The sequence below is a fragment of the Giraffa tippelskirchi genome, chromosome 3, assembly GCF_054371585.1.
Source record: "Giraffa tippelskirchi isolate mGirTip1 chromosome 3, T2T-mGirTip1v1.2.pri, whole genome shotgun sequence".
NCBI classification, from domain to species: Eukaryota; Metazoa; Chordata; class Mammalia; order Artiodactyla; family Giraffidae; genus Giraffa; species Giraffa tippelskirchi.
The window spans coordinates 155,827,597-155,852,084 of NC_137277.1; the positions used below are offsets into that span (position 1 = coordinate 155,827,597).

General features: G+C 38.9%; 1 protein-coding gene across 3 annotated transcripts in view; it reads left to right on the plus strand.

Annotated features, from left to right (window-relative positions):
* The window catches only part of UNC80 (unc-80 subunit of NALCN channel complex), a 207,337-nt gene that overhangs the window by 133,034 nt on the left and 49,815 nt on the right, over positions 1 to 24,488 (plus strand). For all 3 annotated transcript variants that reach the window (XM_081582692.1, XM_081582691.1, XM_081582693.1), the window contains 13 exons: positions 891 to 1,072; positions 1,729 to 1,860; positions 4,501 to 4,687; positions 5,631 to 5,762; positions 7,447 to 7,590; positions 10,928 to 11,028; positions 11,993 to 12,079; positions 15,174 to 15,357; positions 17,110 to 17,204; positions 19,332 to 19,421; positions 20,157 to 20,258; positions 22,626 to 22,806; positions 23,944 to 24,212. In XM_081582692.1, the coding sequence (XP_081438818.1) occupies positions 891 to 1,072; positions 1,729 to 1,860; positions 4,501 to 4,687; positions 5,631 to 5,762; positions 7,447 to 7,590; positions 10,928 to 11,028; positions 11,993 to 12,079; positions 15,174 to 15,357; positions 17,110 to 17,204; positions 19,332 to 19,421; positions 20,157 to 20,258; positions 22,626 to 22,806; positions 23,944 to 24,212 (1,886 nt within the window). The remainder of the gene's footprint in view (positions 1 to 890; positions 1,073 to 1,728; positions 1,861 to 4,500; positions 4,688 to 5,630; positions 5,763 to 7,446; positions 7,591 to 10,927; positions 11,029 to 11,992; positions 12,080 to 15,173; positions 15,358 to 17,109; positions 17,205 to 19,331; positions 19,422 to 20,156; positions 20,259 to 22,625; positions 22,807 to 23,943; positions 24,213 to 24,488) is intronic.

Genomic DNA, 24,488 nt, shown 5'->3' on the forward strand with positions numbered 1-24,488 from the left:
CTAAGAGTTGGTGGAGCATGTCTTGAGGATGTGGCGGAAAGTACAAGGGAAATTTTAAATATTTTTATAATTGACACTGGCTTCTCTGTCTATGCTATAGAGTGTACTGTTTTTTTTTCCTCATTATTCATTGACTTTGTAACTTACCATGGAATGACCTTTCTCTTCCTAGTATTTGGCTTTCCCCAAATTATAAAGCAACAATGATATTATGTTTCATAAATTCTCTGTTGGTTTCTCAATCTATTCTACCTCTTGGAAGGGTAGACGTTTCTCATAGAGTCTACCTTTTGAATTTTATTGTTAATATAACTAATGTAACTTTAATGGACATTTTTATGTACCATCCTAGGGTTACTCTGAGATGACTCTAGACATTTCCTAAAAAGGATATTTCAGCATGTAATTTCCTTTTTTCATTAGCTTCCTTTGACATTCACTTTTCACTGTGAGCCAAGGGAAATGTTGCTTAAAATGAGATTTCTACTGCAATGTCATGCTTTCACTGCCCTCACACCAGATATTAGAAGATTGTGGGTTGTACAAAGGATGGTACCTGGTTTCCAGTGGCTGAAACAGGGTTTTCTTTGGCCAGTGCTGGTGGCCTGGCTGTATAGCTCAAGGGAAATGTTGCTTAAAATGAGATTTCTACTGCAATGTCATGCTTTCACTGCCCTCACACCAGATATTAGAAGATTGTGGGTTGTACAAAGGATGGTACCTGGTTTCCAGTGGCTCAAACAGGGTTTTCTTTGGCCAGTGCTGGTGGCCTGGCTGTATAGCTCAGTAGTCGTTTTCAAGAGACAGAAGCAGTTTCCTCCTTCCCCTCATCCCCAGGAATCATACAACTTAAAAGACTGTGTAGCTGATGGATTGTTGACTGTCTTTAGCGGCCATGTTCCTGCTGTGTGCGGTGAAAGTCCCCGAGGCTGTGTCCGATATGCTGACGTCAGAGTTTCACCATCCAGAGACCGTGCAGAGACTGAACGCCGTCCTTAAGTTCCACACACTCTGGAGGTTTCGCTATCAGGTCTGGCCCCGGATGGAAGAGGGAGCACAGCAGATTTTTAAGGTGAGGGATACTTCTAGGATAATCCCATGGACAGAGGAGCCTGCGGGCTACAGTCCATAGAGTTGCAGAGTCCGACATGACTGAGCACGCGTGTGCACGCGCGCGCACTCTCTCACACACGCACACACACACACACACACACACACACACACACACACACACACACACACACTTCTCATATGGGAATTAGAGTAGCAAACCGAACCCAAGGTTCATTTCAATCCTGCAACTTCAAATCCGCAGTGTATGGCCCAAGAGATGCTTCTTTTTTCCCCTTCTCTGGTTTTATAAGTAAATCTAACTCCAATATGAATGAATTCTTGTTCTTAAAAAGATTAAAATATACAGAAAGGTAAAGTAAGAAAATCAAGTTTATATAAACCTCAAGATCACAGTACCAACCCCAGAGGTAAGCATAAAACTTGCAGACATTTCACTGTATATACACAGATGTTTTTGGAGGATGGGGTAATTAACACAAATAAAGATCATACAGCTGAAACCCTTCATTTTATTAATGAGTAAACTGAGGCCCAGAGACATTCATCGTGTGCTTTGTAACAGCCTGTGCTCCTTAAGATTATTTCATGATTTTATTTCAGACTCAATCTAGTTTATTTCCCATCTTACTTCATTCCTCTGATATCAACTAACAGATCCCACCTCCCAGTATAAATTTCACCCTGCCATCACCAGTGCTCGGAATGCCATCCGTCCCAATGTTTGACCCTCCCTGGGTCCCTCAGTGCAGCGGGAGCGTCCAGGACCCCATTAATGAAGACCAGTCTGTGAGTAACGGACTCTTTCTTTCTCATTATCTTCAGGTTCCATGTGTACTTGTAAGAGAGAAGAGCAATGAGTGTGAGAGACAATGTGTTCTTGTCATCAGAATATAATAACACAGAAGAACAGCCACAAAAGTTCTTTAGTTCTTCTGAAATAGAATAGAGGGAACTAACTTCTGGGGTGAGCATTTGCAGACCTGCAAGGCAAGACAGTTTGTTCTATAATTCAAAGCAGAAGCTGCCTTATAACGCTATTAAAACCATTAGGCACTGGTTTCTTAGCCCAAGGTAGCACTTTGGCTGCTCTTTATTACAGAACAATTTATTTAACCTATATACGCTATCCAAGGTGCTTCCCTGGTGGCTCAGACGGTAAAGAATCTGCTTGCAATGCAGGAGATCTGGGTTCGATCCCTGGGTTGGGAAGATCCCCTAGAGAAGGCCATGGCAACCCACTTCAGTATTCTTGCCTGGAGAATCTCCATGGACAGACGAACCTGGTGGGCTATAGTCTATAGGGTCGCAAAATGTCGGACATGACTGAGCATGGCACAGCACGCTATCCAAAAGTGAACGATATTGACCCTGGATGAATAAGTAAAAGAACTGAGTTGGCTGCTCTTATTTTCCTTATTTGGACCTTAGTCTGTTTTTTACCTTGTTGATCATCAGTATCATCATCACAAACATCACTCAGAGACCTCAGGTCATCCTATTCTAATTTATCACTGCTCTATGTAATGTAATTAAACAGGTAACGTTAGAACACAGTCTATTTATAAACAAGAACCAAGAATATGTGCCCTTTGGGAAAAAAAAATGAATCTTCAAAATATGCCTTTTTTGCATGTTGCATAGCATTTTTCTAAATTTCAAGAGTAATGTAGAAAAGTTTGGAAAATAAAGCAAAAAATAAAGAACATATCTCTATACACAAATTCATGATTATTTCCTTGCATAGTTTCCCATGAGATTTAGGGCAATCAATATGTGAATGTTAAAGATTTTTGATAGAACTCGCAAAATATTCCCAGGACAAATGTACCATTTTACTCTCATACAATAGAATGGGAAAGCATCTTCCTTATTCAAATTAACTAGTGTTATCTTTTAATGCCACATTGAACAGCAAAAAACAAAGTTATTGGCTTTTTTATTCACACATTAAAGAGTTTGTTGAATATTTTTGCATGTCACATATATTTTCTAGCCTTTTGTAGTTTTCTTTGGAGAATGGTTTATTGGAATTCTTTACCCATAAGAATGTTTTTATTTTAATTCTTCTGCATATACTACCTTCATATCTCATGGTTTTGTGCCAAAGATAAAGGCACACTTGGTTCTTCCTCATATATATAGTAATTCCAGCATCTGAACCACTGGTATAAAGATCTTTAGTTTTTCTCCCATACACGTGATGGAATCATTAGAGTCAAGTCCATCCTCTCTCCCAAGTTCACAGTGAATTTCAAGCCAAGTCCTCGATTCTATATTTAGTTCTCTTTTCCTTATTCCACAATTCTCACCTTATCTTATTATAATCAACCAGCTTGACCCCTGACTCTGAAAATGAATTGCCATGTAGCCCATCAATGCCCTTAATTGCTGTTATGTCATTCATTATAGAAAACCTTTAGTCTTATGTTAAGACGTTGCATAAAGGGAGCTTTAATGACTATAGTCCTTCAGGAGAGTGACCAACACCCCTTGTCTGTCTCTTAAATCCTACAGACTATGGACCAACAAAGAGATGTAGAATTACTACTGCACATAGACATCAAACTGGTAGTGGAGAATGTCAATGATCACTTCCCTGTTCTGATGCCAATGGCTTTATCCCTAGAGCTCTTGGAATTTGTCTCAGCATAAGCATCATGGTTAAGTCAAACAGAATGGCCACTTTGCAGAGTGAATCTTGTCTCCTTTATTGTTTCTTATCTATTATGCTTTTGCTGCTGGTAAACAGAGTCAGATTTTACATTCAACCCTTAGTAACACTACAAACTCATAATTTCCATTCAGTTACTTTGTTTCTACAAATATTGCTAAGTACTTATAGTGTGCCACTGTATTTCTATGAACATTTATTACTATATATTGTTAATATTATTTAATATTAATATTTCTAAATAGCATTTACAGTGTGGTAGATACATAAGATATAAAAATGAAATAAATCACATAATTAATTGTTTATATGAGAGATAGATCTCTTTCCTCCTCCTTCCCATGGTTCCGACTTTCTCTTTTATTAACCTTACAAAATAAATGTCCTTCATTTAAAACCAGTTCAAGAAATTTTGGTAAGAAAGAGAGTATTAAAAATGTTTCTTTGATGTCAGTTTTTAAAGAGTGAATCATTGATCTTTTATCCTAAAAGTGGGAAAAAAAAAAAAAGACTGTTTCTAGAAATTACAAACATCTTTGAAGAGTTATTCAGACTGAATGAAAAAGAATAGCTTAGTTATACACAGCCTGGAAACTTGGTAGAAAAAGAAACAAATAAACAACATGAAACTAGATCACGATGCCCTACCATTTCCTGAGAACAAAGGACCACATCTGTGTCATTGAGTAGACCAACTCTTCTGTGACCATGCAGAAGAGTTGCTAGTAAACAAACTTGCCTTCATGTCTCCATAGAAATCCTTTTCAGCCCGGGCTGTGTCCCGCTCCCATCAAAGGGCAGAACACATCTTAAAGAACTTGCAACAGGAGGAAGAGAAGAAGCGTCTTGGTCGAGAAGCCAGCCTCATCACCGCCATCCCCATCACCCAGGAGGCTTGCTACGAGCCCACCTGCACACCCAACTCAGAGCCAGAGGAAGAAGGTGCCTCTACACACTGGACTTCTTGGAGGGCTGGGTCACAGAGAAGGGAAAGGACTTGCTTTAAAATAAACTGACAGTTTTATGTGACTTGAGGTGATAAGCTCCCTCTCTTTCTCTCACTTACCTCCTGACACTATCTAAAGAAGGAGAAAAATTGTCTTTTCCTAAATGTTTAGAGCTGGCCTGTTTATGGAGGAGGACATTAGCCACACTGAATGAACTAATATGATAATGGATCAAGCAGTGACTGTGATTCAGGCAACAGCTGAACCCAGAGTGTGTGCTAAAATATGTTCAATCAGTCTTTCATCATTAAAAATGGGGTCAGTCCATTAGCTGCTTTCAACCTTCACAAATACTGGCAGTTTGTCAGAAAATGATTTACGGGGACTTCTTGGGCCATCCAGTGGTTAAGACTCTGTGTTTCCAACACAGAGGATGTGTGTGGGTTTGATCTCTGGTCAGGGAAATAAGATCCCACATGCTGCATGGCCAAAATATGCGTGTGTGTGTGTGAATACACATCAATAATGGAGAAGGAAATGACAACACACTCCAGTATTCTTGCCTAGAAAGTCCCACGAACAGGGGATCTCAGCAGGCTACAGTCCGTGGGGTCACAAAGAGTCAGGCAAGACTGAGTGACTAACACACACACATATATCAATAAAAACGGAAGAAAATAAGTGAAGACAAAAAATTGTAAAGAAAATAATTTATGAACCATTCTAAATTCAGTGATTTTCCGCCCTGCTTTTGTGAAATTTTTGGGAGGAATTTTCTGTCATTCTTTCTGTGTTTTTTCCTTTCCTAAGTACACTCTAAATCATTTAAGCCTTATGCTCTGATAGCTATATACACTTCAATGTAAGGACAAGTGTAGTTGTGATGATAACTTTGTTGTTACAAAATCAAAGTTCATGTCCCCTGTTTTCTTTGCCAGTAGAAGAAGTCACCAATCTGGCATCTCGTCGACTGTCTGTGAGTCCGTCCTGTACCTCCAGCACTTCCCACAGGAATTACTCCTTCCGCCGAGGATCAGTCTGGTCAGTGCGTTCAGCCGTCAGTGCTGAAGGTGTGTCCTCTTACAAATGTGTCCTTTATTCCTTATGTGTTTGAGACAATTTCATGACTTCATTACACTGTTTTCATTAAATAACTTGCTTCCTGATTTAAAGTTCTGAAAAGATAGATTGAGTGGCATTCTAAAAAAAAAAAAATGTTGATCTAATCCAACAAATGTCCTTGATAAGTTGGTTCTATTTTAATTACATTAATGTAATCATGTTGCTGAGGGTTTAGTAAAACATTATTCTAGGCAGTTTTCAACCCTGACTACACATTGCAGTCAACCAGGGAGCTTTTTTAAAATGCCCAGGTCACACCCAAGATCAAATCAAAACCTCTAAGGGTGGACTCACCACCTCAGTGTTTTTAAAACCTACTCAGGTGATTTCAGTGTGCAGCTAAGACTCAGCGGGATGCTTTAGGATGATGTTCTGGAATAACAACAAAGAACAAAGCTCATGCCACTCCTGTAATGAAATCTGATTCCAGAGGAGAAACATGATGCTCTTCAGGTCCAAGAATTTATAAACTATGCCTCTCTAATGATGAGGAACTGTCTGGGACTCACTGCTTCATGATTATACACTGATTTATGAAGTCATCAAAAAGTTACACAGAAACCAGTTGTTCTCAACCCTTTATTGCACAGCCCTGGAAAACTTCAAAAATGACCAATGCTAACTAATCACAACTTACAGGACTGGGGCTCAAAGATACCTATATTTTTTATAGCACCTTTACTGAGATATAATTTACATACCATAAAATTTACCCTTTTGAAGTATGTAATGCAATTGGTTGATAGTATATTTGTAGAGTTTGTAACTGTCACTGCTACTTAATTTCAGAATATTTTCATTATGCCCAAATAGGGATACCTTATACCCATTAGTAGTCACTCATCCACTACTTACCCCAACCCCAAGAAGAAGTAGTCTACTTTCTATTTCTATGGATTTGCCTATTTGGCACATTTTATAGGAATGGAACCATACAGTACATGGCCTTTTGTGACTAGATTCTTTCACTCAGCATAATATTTTCAAGGTTGATCCATTTGTCACATGTATCAGTTCTTCATTCCTTCTTATCACCAAATAATATTCCATTGTATGGATACACCACATTTTGCTGATCACTTCATCAGTTACTGGACATTTGTGTTGTTTTCATCTCAGTTATTAAGAATTATGATGCTATGAGAAGTTATGTGTAAATTTTGTGAGGAATACTGTCAGGCTACTTCAGAAGTTTCTGTATCATTTTATATTCTTACCAAAAAGTATGAAGGCTTCAGTTGTTCCACATCCTTGAAAAGACACGGTAATCTTGCAAATGAAGAACAAAGTTGGAAAACTCACTTTTCCTAATTTCAAAACTTACTACAAAGCTGCAGTAATCAAGATTGTGTGGTATTGCCTTGAGGATTGATATACAGATCAATGGCATAGGTTGGGACCAGAATTAAACCATTACATGTATGTCAATTTCATGTTTAAAATGGGTACCATGAAACTTCAAAGGGGAAAGAATAGTCTTTTCAACAAATGATGCTGTGACAACTAGATGTCTACACACATCAAAAAAGCGTTCTATAGGTAGGCCTTGAACTGAGAAATGTTGTTGCGTTAGAATGTTCTGAGAATGTGCCTAGTACTGAGAAAACTTCCGGATTATGTCTCCCTCTTCAGATGAGGAACACACCACCGAACACACGCCCAACCACCACGTGCCTCAGCCCCCGCAGGCTGTGTTCCCAGCATGTATCTGTGCAGCTGTGCTCCCCATTGTCCATCTGATGGAGGACGGTGAGGTGCGAGAAGATGGAGTGGCAGGTATGGCTTTGACTAGTAAAACCATCTAATAAACACTTGAGGTATTCATCTGACAAAGGACAGTTGGGTGCTCTTGAAGACATGAACCATTGGCCACTCATGGAGTTGTTTTATGCACATGTTATAATTACAGATTTGCTATACACTGAACTAACACTGTCACTTCCTCCACCTTCTCCTCTCATAAACTTTATGACCAAGAAATTGCATTTCAAATGTGTAGTTTGGTCCAGGAGTGTTGTTTATGCCCAGAGAACAGAGCGCTTATTTGACCACATAGGAACCAAATAGTGATTTTAGCCACCTTAGAAATCTTAGTTATTGGCTTGACATCACTAATACCACCTTTCTCAATTGATTACCTTTTCAGAGGTCGTATCTATAGAGAATAGCTACAAAATGAAATGATAAATGAGGGGTAAAGAAGAGTTACATTTGTGACAGATAACAGATTAATATTATCTTTTAAAAAAACTTTATAATTTAATAATGACTTTTTAAAATCCCAATAGAGAAATGGACAAAGGATATAAACACGCAATCCAATGGCCAATAACATCTGTAAATAACACTGTTGTTTAAAACAACAATGAAATCTTACTTTTAATATAAAAAATTGTAAGGATTATTTTAAATGAAAATATGCATAGTTGGTAAATATTCAGAGAAAAGAGCATTATCACACTTTGCTGATGGCAGTAAAAATCTAATGCAAGTATCTTGAATCAGTGTCACAGTGTGTATCATAAAAGACTTAAAAGTGTGAACACCCTTTGACACAGATTATGATCTCTAGCAATTTCCTAAGGCAGTATTGAGGGGTGAATAAAGGTTTATATAGAATAACATTGAACATATTATAAAGAACAAATATTTGAAAATAATTTTAATATATGACAATAGGGTATTAGTTCATTGTGGTATTTCCAAATGACAGCATTCTGTGCACATTAGAAATAATATTCTAGAAAAATATTAATACAGAAAGTGTTCAATTTATTGCTAATTAAAAATGTGAGTACCTAAGAGTATTTTCTATAAAATATTATTTAAAGATACATGTAAATATATATTTCATGTGTATGAAAAAACATACTCTGAAATGTTTATAGTTGTTTTGAAGAGGAGAGTGAAAAAGCTGGCTTAAAACTCAACATTCAGAAAACTAAGATTAATGCACCCGGTCCCATCACTTCATGGCAAATAGATGGGGAAACAATGGAAACAGTGACAGATTTTATTTTCTTGGGCTCCAAAATCATGGCAGATGGTGGCTGCAGCCATGAAATTAAAAGGTGCTTGCTCCTTGCAAGAAAAGCTATGACAAACCTAGACAGCATATTAAAAAGCAGAGATGTTACTTTGCCAACAAGTGTCCATCTAGTCAAAGTTATGGTTTTTCCAGAAGTCATGTATAGATGTGAGAGTTGGATCATAAAGAAGGCCAAGTGCTGAAGAATTGATGCTTTTGAACTGTAGTGTTAGAGAAGACTCTTGAGAGTCCCTTGGACTGCAAGGAGATCAAACAAGTCAATCCTAAAGGAAATCAGTCCTGAATATTCACTGGAAGGACTGATGCTGAAGCTACAATACTTTGGCCACCTGATTCAAAGAGTCGACTAATTAGAAAAGACCCTGATGCTGGGAAAGATTGAAGGCAGGAGAAGGGGATGACAGAGGATGAGATAGTTGGATGGCATCACTGACTCAATGGACTTAAGTTTGAGCAAGCTCTGGGAGATAAGGAAGGGAAGCCTGGCATGCTGCAGTCCATGGGGTTGCAAAGAGTCGGACACTACTGAGTGACTGAACAACAAGACATGTCTTATTCTCCTCCTTGTCTTTTTCTGTATTTTTCATGTTGTAAGCATTAAATGCCTTCCTTAGCAATCAGAATAAAAATAATGTTATAGACATAGTTTTACAACCAATTTCAATCTAACAAAAACCTGCATTTATTTTAATTATCTATGAAGCTACATGAGAGCTAAAGCTTATTTTGCATATCTCTTGTTAATATTATTTATAAAGCTCAGTTTTAATTGGATGGTTAGCTTCTGAAGCAAAAAAGACGGTATAATTTATTTAAAATATAGCCTGAAAAATAAATTCATGCTAAATTTTATATTCCTAGTTTAGAAAATTGAACTAAACTATTTCAACTGAAGCTCATCTATTTCTTCTCCACTACTCACTTTTACCCACCTGCTTTCTTAGCCTGGCCACTTCCATGCAGTCTTAGCCGACTACCTTCCCCAAAGAAGTAGCATTTTTTCTTTCACATTAGGAAAAATTATTTACTCCTAAGCCATCCTCATTAGAAGTGGGAACTTTAAGTATTACTGGCTCAACTATGTCATCTTTTTGAAGGAGTTATTATTGAAAGCATTTATGTGAACAATATAAGGTCAGGTCTAATTCACATGCATTCTAAACAAAAACATATTTTCTAAAACCCAAAAGATTACATTAGAAGTTTCTCCATACAGCAAACAATGAAACAGGACTTTAAGAAATACTTACCAGTGTTAATATTAGGATGATTTCCAAAACAAAGATTCATAAATGTATTCTTGTTTATTAAGGTATAGTTGACTTATAACATTGTGCTACTTTTAGATATGCAACATAAACATTTGATGTATGTATATATTGCAAAATGAATACCACAGTAATTTTAGTTAACATTCATCTCCACACATAGTTACAATGTTTTTTTTATGATGAGAACTTTTAATATCTACTCTCTTAACAGCTTTCAAATATACAATATAGTACTGTTAAATATAATCATCATGCTGTACATTTCTAGGATTTATTTATCTTAGAAGTGGAAGTTTGTAACCTTTGACCACCTTCGCTCAATCTCAGTGCCCATCCCCCACCTCTGTAACCAGTCTGTTCTCTGTATCTATGAGTTTGGGTTTTTCTTACATTCCACATGTAATTGAGATCACACATTTGTCTTTCGCTGTCTGACTTCTTTCACTTTGCATAACACCCTCAAAGTCCATCCATAATGTTGTTAAGTGGGAGAATTTCCTTCTTTTTAAGCTTGAATGATATTCCATTGTATATCACAAATATGTTCTTTAGAGAAGCAATGCTAGTATTTAAAGACCATCCTATACACTTTTGTCACCTTTTCTTTATAGGCTAAAGTGTTGAGAAACAACAAAAAGAACAATACTTACCTTCAATAGAAAAAGAGTTCATAGAACTCTGTAAAGCAAAAATTTTAGAGAAACCAGTTAAAGCTTAGAAATTATTTGAACACTATATCTAATAGATTTATGTCCATTTTAAATGAATGTTCAATTTATTTTCTCTTCTAAAGTGAGTGCTGTGGCTCAGCAAGTCTTATGGAATTGTCTAATTGAAGATCCATCAACAGTTCTTCGACATTTTCTGGAAAAACTGACCATCAGCAATAGACAAGTAAAATCTTCTGTGTTTATAGTAGCAATGTGTGTGAACATGGTAAAACAACAAGCAGTGGACTTTATTGTGATATTCATGCAACATTTGTTGACACATAACCAAGAAGTACTTTGGATAATGATAATAATGAACAAATTAAACTTTGCTGTTTTCTTTTGAATTTCCCCATTAACTAATGTCTCCATATGTGTATGGTACACTGCTAGTAATGACCATAAGATACTGAAAGATTCTCAGTCTTTTAAACAAAGATTAAATTCAGTTTAATGTTCTCAATGTTGAGTACATTTTCTGAATTCTGATTGGTTGTTAGTATGTGATACAGGTAATATTATTAGTGTATGTTGAAACTTTCCTTTAATCAAGAAATTTAATTTACCAGTTTACCCTATAAGAAGATTATGCCAAAGAAAAGTAGCTTTCTGAGCAATGACAAAATATACCAATAATTACAAATTGTTTCTTCATTTCTATATTATTGTTCCATTTGCTGGACAATTAAGTTTAGTTTCTGAAAGGAAGGTTAATTATAAACATCTCCCTAGGAAACAGAACTATGAAGTTTAATAAACCTAATTTGTTAATAGTTTCTTAAGATAGGTCCTCCTCACGTTCTCATCACACCTGAAAGCTATAGCAAATAGAGTTGACTAAATATACAGCTTTCCTGTGATTTGCCTGTGACCTATAGAGTCAGTCTCAGTTTTTATTTTTAAAAAATGTCTGACTACTGCTTAGTAACTTCATATGCTAGCTTCTAGGAGAAGGTGTTATAGTTGGCTTAAATAATTTAACAAGCATCACAAATACTATATTAAAATGCTGAAAATAAGAGAAATCAACATGTGGGCAAAAGTAGAGCAAAAGTAAGGAAAATTCCCCCATCTTGCTTTTCAAAAAATTGATATTATTTCCTACAACATGGAAGCTGAATGAGACATAGACTCTATTACTCTTTCAGGATGAGTTAATGTACATGCTGCGCAAACTGCTCCTGAATATCGGAGACTTTCCTGCTCAGACCTCTCACATCCTATTCAACTACTTGGTGAGTTTCACCTCCAGTAGGTTATAAATGTTCATTTCCAAGTAAGAAGCAACAATGCGAGAAAAAGGTCTTAGGGGATTTTTTTCAAATAAATTTTCATTAACTGTGTGCCTGAAGTTGCATCACAGTCAGCTGAATTCACCACTGTTTATATGGGAAAACTCCTCCTGGCACAATCCTTGGCATGTGATGGGCACTCAGTAAATGTCTGTTTCCTCCCTGTCTCTCTTTAGTATTATACAACTTCCTCACATTGGTCCTTAATTTTAGTTTTCTGTTGAAAAGTGTATATGTCATTTTTAGTCATTGTTTCCCTTTTCGTTATCTCACTGTTTAAAACACACACACACACAGAGGAAGATGTTGCCCTGTACGCAAAGTATTTGTGAGTGTATTTTTCCATAGCAACTATCTGTGCCTTACATTGTCCTCACAGCTCTTTCCTGAACCCTCCAGAATTTGCCAGTTTCTTCACGTTCTCCTCCTTATACCCTAAATGAATATGCAGTTTGGCTTGATGACTGTTCTTTTAAACTACACCTTAATCCAAGCAGACAGATGACCAAATGAATTTCAGTGTTGGGAGAATGTTCTTTCTCCCTAACCATCACTGGTCTTCTGCAAGTGGGGAAATAGAAGAGTTATCCATATGCATCTGCAGCAGGATGATAAATTTAACTCAATGCTACTACTCTTATGTGCAAACAAAAGTTGTAATTCCTTCCCTATGTTTATGACTGGGGTGGTTTTCATTATGAATGCCCACCTGCTGGTGGGGAAAAATATAAATAAGTGTCCAATCCAGTTTTAAGTTCAGACTGATAGAAATATATAAATAGTACCTTTGGATAGTATTTGGTCTCTCTTGTCTAAAAATACTTAACCTCTAGGAATTCTCCCTTCTGACTTCTTTCATCTCTAGATGTTATGTGGAGCTGGGGAGGAAAAAGACCTTTGTTCAGAATTCTATCTCCTGTCTAATGTTTGCTCCAGCTCCTCCCCTTGTGAGACAGAGCTCCCTATCTGCCTGGTTGCTGGATGCCTGACTGGTGGAAGCTGAAGCCCATGGCTTCTATAACTTGCAAACCTTGTCTACTCCCAGCAGTGCTTGCAGGGAGACTCCATCTCAGCTCCTGCTGGTGCTACCCACCCCTCCGAGTTCCGGTTGTCCCATATGGCTTTAGATTAGGAAGTCCTCTGACTAGAGTATCCTGCTCAGGGAACCAGCCTATGGCAATTCTATCCAAAAATCTCTCCAGCCCAGGTTTCTGCTACTTCTCCTATCTGCACTACTCAAAATCCAAGGTAGACTAGCACAGCCCAAAATATCAGAGCCTCCTTCAGTTTAAGTATGTGCTCTGCCAAGTTTATGTTACAGCCAGATTGGTATCAAAAGGCTTGTGGTGAACTCCTGTCAGAGACACAAACAAGCACTGGAGGCAAAAGCCCCTTTGGGGTGCCTGCTCCTTCCCCAAGTCACTGGATGGAGGAAACACTTATATTGCTCCCCTCCATCCTTTTACCCTGGGACAAGAAAATGGACATTTCAGTTGCCTTCTGCCATATTCTCCTTTCAACTCCAAATAAGCCTTAACAGTAGACATAAATCCTCCCAACTATGTCATTGATAAGTTACTAGAGCAAAGGGCTGGGTACACATTGGCCACTTGCTGTATGACCTTGTTTTATATAAACCCCAATCTTTCCCTGAATCCCAAGCACATGCGTGCTTCAGGTGGACTAGGGAAAGGGGTTTTGTACTCAGAATGGCAGAACAGTGAAGGGCAGAGTCATGTTTTAGACCATTACCCCTATTGTACCTCTCTCTTTTCTAACAACTATTATAGATATGTGTGATAGGGAGTTTGGGAACATGATCTATATCTTCCAGACTTCATTAGGAACTTTTAAACCCACCACCCAGCTTGACTCAGTGATCTTCAATCTGGGCATCTTAGTCCATCTAAGGGTATGTGAAGACTTTTGAAGCAGTTTGCTGCCCAAATAGTTTTAAGGGAATAAATCTCCAAATCCTCATTTTGTAGATATGCACTAATGCTTCTTGAGCATGTCTGCCATCTCAGTCATCACTGTACACCAGAAAGGCCCATTCTGACCCTCCCAAGTATCACCAGGCTGCACTGACAGATGTGTAAGACAGGGAAAGAATCTGATGTACTGTATTAGATTTAAGGAAGCCTCATTTCTGATTGATTGAGGCCCTTTAAACCCACAAGACTTCCCACCTTTTCCTGTCTTCTATAGATTTCTACTAGGTATGACGTTTGGTCATCATTAGGGTATTCAGCCTTCAGAGTCACCAAAGTGCACTGGGTTAGTGACACTGATTCTTTCAATGTAACTGGAAAGTTTTCTAGGTTTAGCAAATTTTTCCAGGAAAAAAAAAATGTGTAAAATCCATGGGCAGTGGCTTTTACATTATTTCTTTCTGATTCTGTTGTGCATTATTGAATAAGGTAGCTAAAACTAATTTCATCAAATGTGCCAAAGTATGTGAAGTATGCATTCCAATTATAGTCAGTTCTCTTTTTTCAACATACAGAATGTTTAACATACTCTATTCATATTAACAATATAAATTTATGATGGGACATTTTAAAGGTTAACTTAAAAATATACAAAAGGGCACACAATTTTTCAAAACTTATTCCAGAGGACACAAACAAAAACTTTTAAGTTCACCGAGTTAGCCAAGCAAAGTGTTCTTAGGTCAGACCATTAGACATAATCCAAGCTGAAAATAGTGTTTGGACAAATGTCCCATAGTTATTTTGGGTGGTCTAAGTACCTGAGCCACCAAGTGACTTGAAAGCTGGAAAAAATTATCTTTTGCTTTCCTCTTAAGCAGTCGGTATTTTAATGATAATGCAAAAATATATGGCAACCTGCTCTGGCCAGTTTTCTGGTTATACTTTCTCCTGCTTACTGCCACTGAAGATGCTAGAGAAGCATTTGAACAGAGAATGCAAAGGCAAAAAAGAATATCTAATTAAGAAAATGCAAAGCTAAGGAAATGAGAATGCAAACTCAGAGTCATTGTGGCTTTGTGACCTCTTCCTGTCCTGAGTTGCAGGTGGGATTAATCATGTACTTTGTGCGGACCCCCTGTGAGTGGGGGATGGACGCCATTTCGGCCACTCTGACTTTCCTGTGGGAGGTGGTCGGTTATGTGGAAGGCCTGTTCTTCAAGGATCTGAAGCAGACAATGAAGAAGGAGCAATGTGAGGTGAAGCTCCTGGTGACCGCTTCAATGCCAGGTACTGCCTTCAGATGACATAACTTTTCTAAGAGTATGAATACCCCTTTTACAGACCAAGTGTCTCTTTCATGCGTGAGAAAACTTGCCAACCCTGGGATTGAGTGCCTCAAAGAATTTTTGTTGAATGCAATCAGAAGAAACACAATAGACCCTTTAAAAGTCAGCAATTGCCAGATGAAAAGGGGGACATCAGAACTGAGATCCGCATGAGTCAGTCCTTGAAGGGCTGCCAAGATGAAAGATGTATTTAAGTCTATCGCAGAGGGCCAGCTGAACTGAGAGCCTTTTTGAATGGGTTTTTGGCACTGTAAGGAGAATAATATTGTTTGCGTGGCATGGACCCCAGGCTTTTGTAAACTCACTGAGAGATGGCTTTATGAAAAATTGCAAAGGGGAAAAGCAGGAAGGAGAATTACAAAAGAACATGCAGTATGATATAAAATCTGGATACAGTTCCTTTTCACTTCGGATAGCTTGTCTTTCTTGGAGATAAAATAAATGTTGCCAAGCCTTTATCCTTGTGCAATGACTAAGAAAATGTGAGATGATACATGTATTGATATAAAGAGAAAGACAGACTTATAAATAAGAATACAGTTTTTATCTAACACGAGCAGCAAAGAGCCCTGTGTTAAAATGAGAGCACTCTCTCTAATTGTATGATTAATATTAGCTATGACAAGGTACATCATTTTTAAAGCTTTCTTTACGGGTAAATTGGGGATCTAATTCATACTTCACAATTGTGAGGAATAAATGAGTTTAGGTTTGTAAAATACTTGCTGTCATGTCTGACACATGGTCAGTATTCAGTAAATGATAATTGTGTGTTTATTTGTCTATAGATTATTCCGCAAAGTGTTCATTTTTATTAAAGAAACTCATATTGTCAGGCATATACTAAAAATCAGCTCATTGAAAATCAAGGTCTATCATAATGTTCACAAAGATTTATAATTAAGGAATGAAGTAGAAATATTGTCTCACCAGCCAAGTAAAATACAGAAACAGTAAATATAAACTACATTTCGTGGGACTTCCCTGGTGGTCCAGAGGTTGGGACTTCCCCTTCCATTACAGGAGGTGAGGGTTTGATCTCTGGCCGGAGAACTAAGATCTCTCATGCCTCGCGGCCAGAAAACGGAAAATTAAAACTCAAAGCAGTGTTGTAACAAATTCAATAAAGACTTTAAAAATGGTCCACATCAAAAAGTCTTTAAAAAAATAAATAATAAACTATGTTTCAGGTACTTGTTTAGCTTTTGCTAGTCTCTCTGTTTGTATTTTCTCAGCTATTATTTAAAATTTAGGAATATATTATTTGTTGCAGTGTTTAAAGCTTGAATTCTGACTCTTCCAGTAAATAAATGTCTTTGGCTAAGTTCCTTATACATTCTTATTTATAAAAATAAGTTCTCTGTTTCTTCATTTGTAACATGAAAATAATAACACTTGTGCCATAGGGTTGTTGTGAGATTTAAATATGATTATACACATAAAACCATTTAAAAGTATTGGGAACTCCATAAATGGTAGCTATCATTATTAAATAATAAGGAAACATATTTAAAGCAGATATTGACTATAAACAAAGGAGTGCAGATAGTAGAATGCACAGCTCACATTAAACCCTCACTAATAATCATAATAACAAGAAAAACATCAGCTTAATAATATTTCAATTTTCATGCTTTGTATTCAAACTTCTTTATAGTAGAAGTCAGTTTATTATGATTTTTACCTTCTGTAGGTACCAAAACCTTGGTAGTTCATGGACAGAATGAGTGTGACATCCCAACCCAGTTGCCAGTCCATGAAGACACTCAGTTTGAAGCCCTGTTAAAGGTAGAGATGACTTTCAACAGAAGTGATTTTTTTTTAATGCACAACGGCTACGGCCACTTCACTGATCATCCAGTTTAGAATTAAATGGCATTTTTCTACCTTCAAATAAATATGTGCATTTATTTATGTCTTCTAGAATCTGCTCCACTTTTGCATGCTTCTATTTCCCTGCATATTTTCCCCACTTTCACTGACATTTTAGCTCTGCACTGAAGTAGCCAAAGGCTCCCTCTCAGCTACAGAGCTCATAACACTTGTCTTCAGATGCCGAGAATCCTACTTTAGAGTATCCTGGTATCGCTTGTGGTTATTCTGGAGCTGCCCTGGGTTTATACACCAAGAACACTAGGACAAACTCTAGTGATCAGGTCACCCATGCACAGACACTTATTTTGGCACTGAGTTGACTGATACACAGTCTTGACTCGCCACTGACAGAAATGATTGGACAGGCAGAAGATATATATATACACCTTAGAATACGTTAGGTGAATCAAGAAAGCATTTTTAATGGTTATGGCAGTTATGTACCTCAAGGGAAATGCAATCCATAGCTACTCATGCCTGGAAGGTTTTAAAGGAAAAGTAATAAGTATACTAGTACAGTGATTTCTCTTTTATCTGGAGTCCTAACTTTTGGCCCAGACATAAGTAGAAAAGACCTCTGAGAAAACCAGCTTTGCTAAACCTATGTATCTGATTTCAGTAGAAAAGGTTGTTAGGTCTCCTCCAAGTCTCACCCATTCATCCCCAGAGAATCTCTCAGGCCCAGGGAAACAAACTTCCACATCCATTTCCCCTAGGCAGTGAGTTCAAACCCAGGCTCCACCACAACCAGTGTCACCTAAATAAATCAAATGACAGGCTTTCTCTAGTCTCAGTTTCTTTTTCAGCAGTGCTCTATATTACTGCAGATTATACAAGTTTTCTCCCTGGGTCAGGAAGATCCCCTGGAGGAGGGCATGACAACCCGCTCCAGTATTCTTGCCTGGAGAATCCCATGGACAGAGGAGCCTGGTGGGCTACAGTCCATAGGGTTGCGAAGAGTCAGACACGACTGAAGAAACTTAGCATACGTACACACACACACACACACACACACACACACGCAAGTTCTCTACATGGGAAGCTTGAATGTAGAATATAGTAGAAGTGAAGTGAAGTCATTCAGTCGTGTCTGACTCTTTGTGACCCCATGGACTGTAGCTTACAAGGCTCCTGTGTCCATGGAATATTCCAGGCAAGAATACTGGAGTGGGTTGCCATTTCCTTCTCCAGGGGATCTTCCCGACCCAGGGATCGAACCCAGGTCTCCCGCATTGCGGGCAGACACTTTACCGTCTGAGCCACCAGGGAAGCCTTAGATACGTGCTCAATCATTGTAGTTCATAATACTCTTAATGCTGCTACTAAACATGCTTTCTTCCTGATACTGAAGCCAGTAGATGCCACTGTGTCTCCACAGTTCATCACTCAAGGCTGTGCTATAATTGTACCTCGTTTAGCACTGTGAAAACAGAGCAGATAGTTTGTGTCACAGTGTCTTTTTTAAATTAGGGTATGTATGTCAGTATCTCAGTCATGTCCAACTCTTTGTGACCCCATGGACTCTAGCCCACCAGGCTCCTCTGTCCATGTGATTCTCCAGGCAAGAATACAGGTGTGGGTTGCCAGTTCCTTCTCCAAAATTAAGGTATAGTTGATGTATAATATTATATAAACTTCAGCTGTACAGCCTAGTGATTCACAATTTTTAAAGGTCATATTCCATTTATAATTATTGTAAAATACATTGTGTTGCACACTATGTCCTCATAGCTTATTTATCATATATTAATACATATAGCTTGCACCTCTTAACTCCTACCTCTGTCTTGCGAGATCTTACACAGTCTTTATGTTATCATTTTTTAGATGGCTATGTGCCTGTATATCTTCATGTATATGTATGTGTGTATAATATATATTCACATATATGCACACATATATATAATGTAAGATATAAATATATATATTCCTTATAAGAAATTACCTTGTTTTTATGGCATTTTTGTCTTTCATCTTACTGTTTGGCTCATAATATGATCTTAGTAAATGTTTTTTTAAGATTTGTTGTTATTGTTCTAGGAGTGTCTGGAGTTTTTTAATATCCCAGAATCGCAGTCAACACATTACTTTCTCATGGATAAACGATGGAACCTTATCCACTACAATAAGGTGAGACTGTGCAGTGATGACGCTCATGGAGAGTTGTGTCAAAAGCCCGTTATGCCTTTCCTGAGGGCAGCTCCCCTCAGGGGTGTGTCCCTGTTTAACGGTGAGGAGTACGGCTCTTGGATCACACTGTCTTACTGTCAACATAGGTTTGGACGGGCCGCTTGACCTTCCTACCCTTCAGTTTGCTTGCCTGTAAAGTGAAGGTGATGATGGTGTCTACTTTAGGGTTGTTGTAATAATTGAAGAAGATAAGTCAAGTAAGGTATTTTGTCACTCATGATCATTACATCTAAGTGAAAGTTAAGTTCCCATATTGTAAGAACATGTATCTATTTGGAATGTTAACATTGTTCTTGTTCCACTATATTAAGCATGATCATGGAAACCTGATCTAATGAGCAAAAGGAAGCCTCAAGGCCACTGACAGCACTTGACAGTGATTTTCTTCTTCTTCCAGAATGTGCTTTAGTAAATTGCCTCTGGCTCCCTTGCTCCTGACAGGGCACTTGGGATTGGGAAAGTGTACTTGGCTTGGGGAGTTTGAAGCTTTCCTGAGAAGGCGGTTTACCCCTGGGATTTTGTAGAATTTGGCGGGGTTGGGGGGTGAAATAGTAAGAATCTAAACCATTAGGAAATACATAACTTATGTTTGTCTGCCCTTTGGGGAATGAGAAAATGAGAGTCAAAGTTTAGTCCTTTGAATTCTGTTTTTGTCTTTGTGTAACCCCACCACAGACCTACGTTCGGGATATTTACCCTTTCAGGAGATCCGTGTCTCCACAGCTGAACCTTGTACATATGCATCCAGAGAAAGGACAGGAGCTCATTCAGAAGCAGGTGCCTGACCACCACAGTTTTATGCTGTTATTGTGTCATGTTACTGGGATAGACGATCTGTAAATGGTTGCTGGCCCTGAGATCCTGTGATTCTGTTATGATCTCTAGAGAGAGAAGGATGGTTCTTGATCAATAGACAGTTCCCCCCAAATAGTGTATTTTTTAAGTTTTGCAAATTGGATCATAATGTAAAGGTATTAAATACTCACTTGGAGTAATACTTGGATGAATCATTGGGGCATAAATAATAGAAATTTTCTGTTTTATTTACCTACTAGATTCTAAGTATGGATTTTCATTCCAGATTGGGAATGCATATAATGTAGCTATAAGAAGTTTGTCTCAGAAATTTCAGCTAGCTGGAAAAAAATAAAAGGGGTCAATGGATAATGCATGCCTGCATGCTAGGTCGCTTCACTCATGTCTGACTCTTTGCGACCCTGTGGACTGTAGCCCGCCTGGCTCCTCTGTCCATGGGATTCTCTAGGCAAGAATATTGGAGTGGGTTGCCATGCCCTCCTCTCAATGGATAGTAGCATACCTGAAAAAGGCACTGAACCAAGGTTCAGAGGTCTGGACTCAGTCCCAACTCTGCCTCTGACCAGTGATCTGACCTTTGGTATGTTGCTAACTTCTCTTAAAGTAGGAGGAAATAGAATCAAACTGCTGTACTTAGATTGAAGAGCAGAATAACATTCACACATCTCATCACAAATTAGACTGAACTTAAGAAAATTCATTGTTTTGCATGTGAAATATAGCTGTAGTCCACAGTTCTGATGATGCAATTTTAATGTGGTCTATGTGTTACATTAATTTAATTTTAATAAAATGCCAAAACAAAGGGCTTCCCTCATAGCTCAGTTGGTAAAGAATCTGCCTGCAATGCAGGAGACCTGGGTTCAATTCCTGGGTCAGGAAGATCCTCTGGAGAAGGAAATGGCAACCCATTCCAGTATTCTTGCCTGGAGAAGCCCATGGACAGAGGAGCCTGGCAGGCTGCAATCCATGGGATCACAAGAGTCGGACATGACTTAGCGACTAAACCACCACCACCACATGTTACATTCATTTATTTTTAATAAAATATCAAAACAAAAAGCCTTTATCTTCTCAATTTTTCTGCACTTAGCAAGAATGCCAATTTGGCATCAAAGTATTCAAAGATATCTTCATGAGATGGCATAGAATTCAACCTGTTAAGTAATTTAAAACATAGTTAATATTAACTACCTAAATTGCATTGAAAAGAAAAAAAATAGTGAATGTGTTACAAAGTGTGAGGTGTTGGGAGAAAAGAACTTAAATATTTAATTTCTAAAGCAATTTCCCCCAAATTATACCAGCCTCTGATTTTGGCAGCAAAATAATGAAAACCATAATCAATAACAGCTCTTCATGAGCGAGTTTAAAAAAAAAAAAGTTTAAGAACATGTTTTAAAAGAAGAGCATAGGGACTTCCCTGGCTGTTCCATGGTTAACATTTCACCTTCCAATGCAGGGGGTGCCGGTTTGACCCACAGTTGGGGAGCTAAAATCCCACATTCCTCATGGCCTCAAAAAAACATAAAACAGAAGCAATACTGTAACACATTCAATAAGACTTTAAAAATGGTCCACACACACAGAAAAAAATCTTCAGTAAAAGAGCATAAAACAAGACTCTTACTCTATGTAAACTCCAGCTTGTGATCTTAAGACTTCGAAGTTCCTCAGGGAGATAATAACATGCAGACTGTGGTACTGGCTCTGGTCAAGCTGCTGATCATCTTCCTAATCACATCCCCCTGCCCTCTGACCAGGAACAGAAAAGGCACTTGGAAAAGGAACATGAGCCCCACGTTCATGCCATCTAAACTCGGGGCTAAAGGGCCACCGATCTAGGCCCCATTAGCTTTTGTCCCAAAAGAGGTTTTTCCTGGATCCCATTTCAGTCTTTAAGAGGCAAACCCAGAACTGACAGGAAACAGCTTAAGGCCTCAGTGGAAATAAGGGAAGCAAGTGGAATTGACTGGCTCCTGTTGGAGAAGGCCTTCCATCTTATGACATCCACACAAATGGGCTCTATTTACTACTGAGCTGTTCTTGACAATACTTGCCTTGTGCTCCTTCTCTAGCCTGGCATGAGAAACACTTCCTTCTATAGAGCAGACAGATGCAGGAAGTGAGAGTCAATTAAGTATTGTTTGCTCTTTCTGCATGGTAAGGAAAAGAAAATTCTTTCTCCTTCCTTTCACTTCCCCCACCCCTTAATTTTTACTTAGCCCATTTTGCCATTAAAGGTTTTACTTTAATTTCTTCAGTCGTGGTGATTTCGGGGTTGCCCAATTCTGCTTTTTATCTGCTTCTGCCCTTGCCTGCTGCTAGGTATTCACTCGGAAGCTGGAGGAAGTGGGGAGGGTTTTGTTTCTCATCTCCCTCACCCAGAAGATCCCCACAGCCCACAAGCAGTCCCACGTCTCCATGCTCCAGGAAGACCTCCTCCGACTGCCCTCATTCCCTCGAAGTGCTATTGATGCAGAATTTTCACTCTTCAGTGACCCTCAAGGTATCAAGAAAGAAGCCTTTCCTCTCTTGGGCATCTTCTCGTGGACTAGTTTTGTCCTCAGCTGGAGAGCATCTCCATCTTAATTAGTAGACAGCTCTCTAAATCAGTGGCTCTCAGTCTTGAATGGGCATCAGACTGGAGGACTGGAGGACTTAATAAAACACAGATGGCTGCATCCCACCCTCCAGTCCCCAGCTTCTGATTCAGTAACTCTGAAATGGGGCTCGGGAACTTGTATTTCTAACAAGTTCCAAGGCAAGGTTAATGCTGCCATGTCAAGGACCAAACTCTGAGACCACTGCTCTGAGCTAATCGTAAGCAACTGGAGAAAGTAGTAGGGTGTTGTTAGGGGAGTACTTGACTAAGTGAAGGACAAATATTTCTGTGAAGTTCAAGGGGAGGCAAAATGAATCTACAGTGAGAGAAATCAGAGCGGTAGTTGCCTATTAGGGGGTAGGGAGTGCGGGGGGCAGGGAGGATGGATTTCCCAGAAAGGGATTTGAAGGAATTTTCTCAGATGATAAAAATGGTTCATATGTTGATTGGAATGTTGGTTACAAGTGGGTATTTTTGTCAAAATTCATTGAATTCTACATTTAACAATCTGTGTGTTTTACTCTATGTAGATTACATGAACTGAAAGAGTAAAATGGAGAGAGAAAGGGAGAGTGAGACAGAGAAATAGGAAAAGGTCCATTTTGAAACCACATTCAGTTATTCATTTGGGACAATTTACTTAAATCAGCATCTTTCTGCTCTGCGTCTTCATCCAGATGCTCAGAGTGATGGTACACGAGCTCTAGTCCAACCAGGAGTTAAAAGACCAAGAACTAGTCCCAGCCCTGCCGTTTTCTTTCTGAAATAACTTATTTTTTCTCAAAGCCACAGCTTATGCAACAGCAACACACCACACTTGCCTGCCCTGTCTTGCCCACAGAGTTGAATCAAAGGGGTGACAGAAAAGTCCTGGGAAGACTTGAAAGTGTTACTGAAATCCCAGCAACATTGTGCGCGTCAGCAGTAGGTCTTCACACCCCCGAGCTGGAAACAGCAGGGCCCTAGGGTTGGACTGCCCTCCACGCTGACATGGGGGTTGGCGTGGGGCTAAACCTGCCTCTGTGTCTTCATGTCTCACAGCTGGAAAGGAACTCTTTGGCCTTGACACGCTTCAGAAAAGCTTGTGGATCCAGCTCCTGGAGGAGATGTTCCTGGGCATGCCTAGTGAGTTCCCCTGGGGAGATGAAATCATGCTTTTCCTCAACGTTTTTAATGGGGCTCTGATCCTGCACCCAGAAGACAGTGCCCTGCTCAGGCAGTACGCGGCCACCGTCATCAACAGTGCTGTGCACTTCAACCACCTCTTCTCCCTCAGTGGCTACCAGTGGATCCTGCCCACCATGCTGCAGGTGCGTGGGCCTCCCCTCCTGCCCGTCTAGGTCAACAAGATCTGTGCTGAGACTTTGGCTGATTGAATTACCTGTTTTCGTGACCTCAGGAGGCACCAAATGAAACCCCCACAAAGCTTTACCAAAGGTCACAGTATTCCAGTCTATCCTGAGATCTCCCAGATCTGAGCCACGGTTCCCCGTTTCTTCTCGGCCAGTGGTTCTCAAAGTGTAATCTCTGGACCAGCAGCATCAGCGTCCCTTGGAAATTTGTTCAAAATGCACATTCTTGGGCCC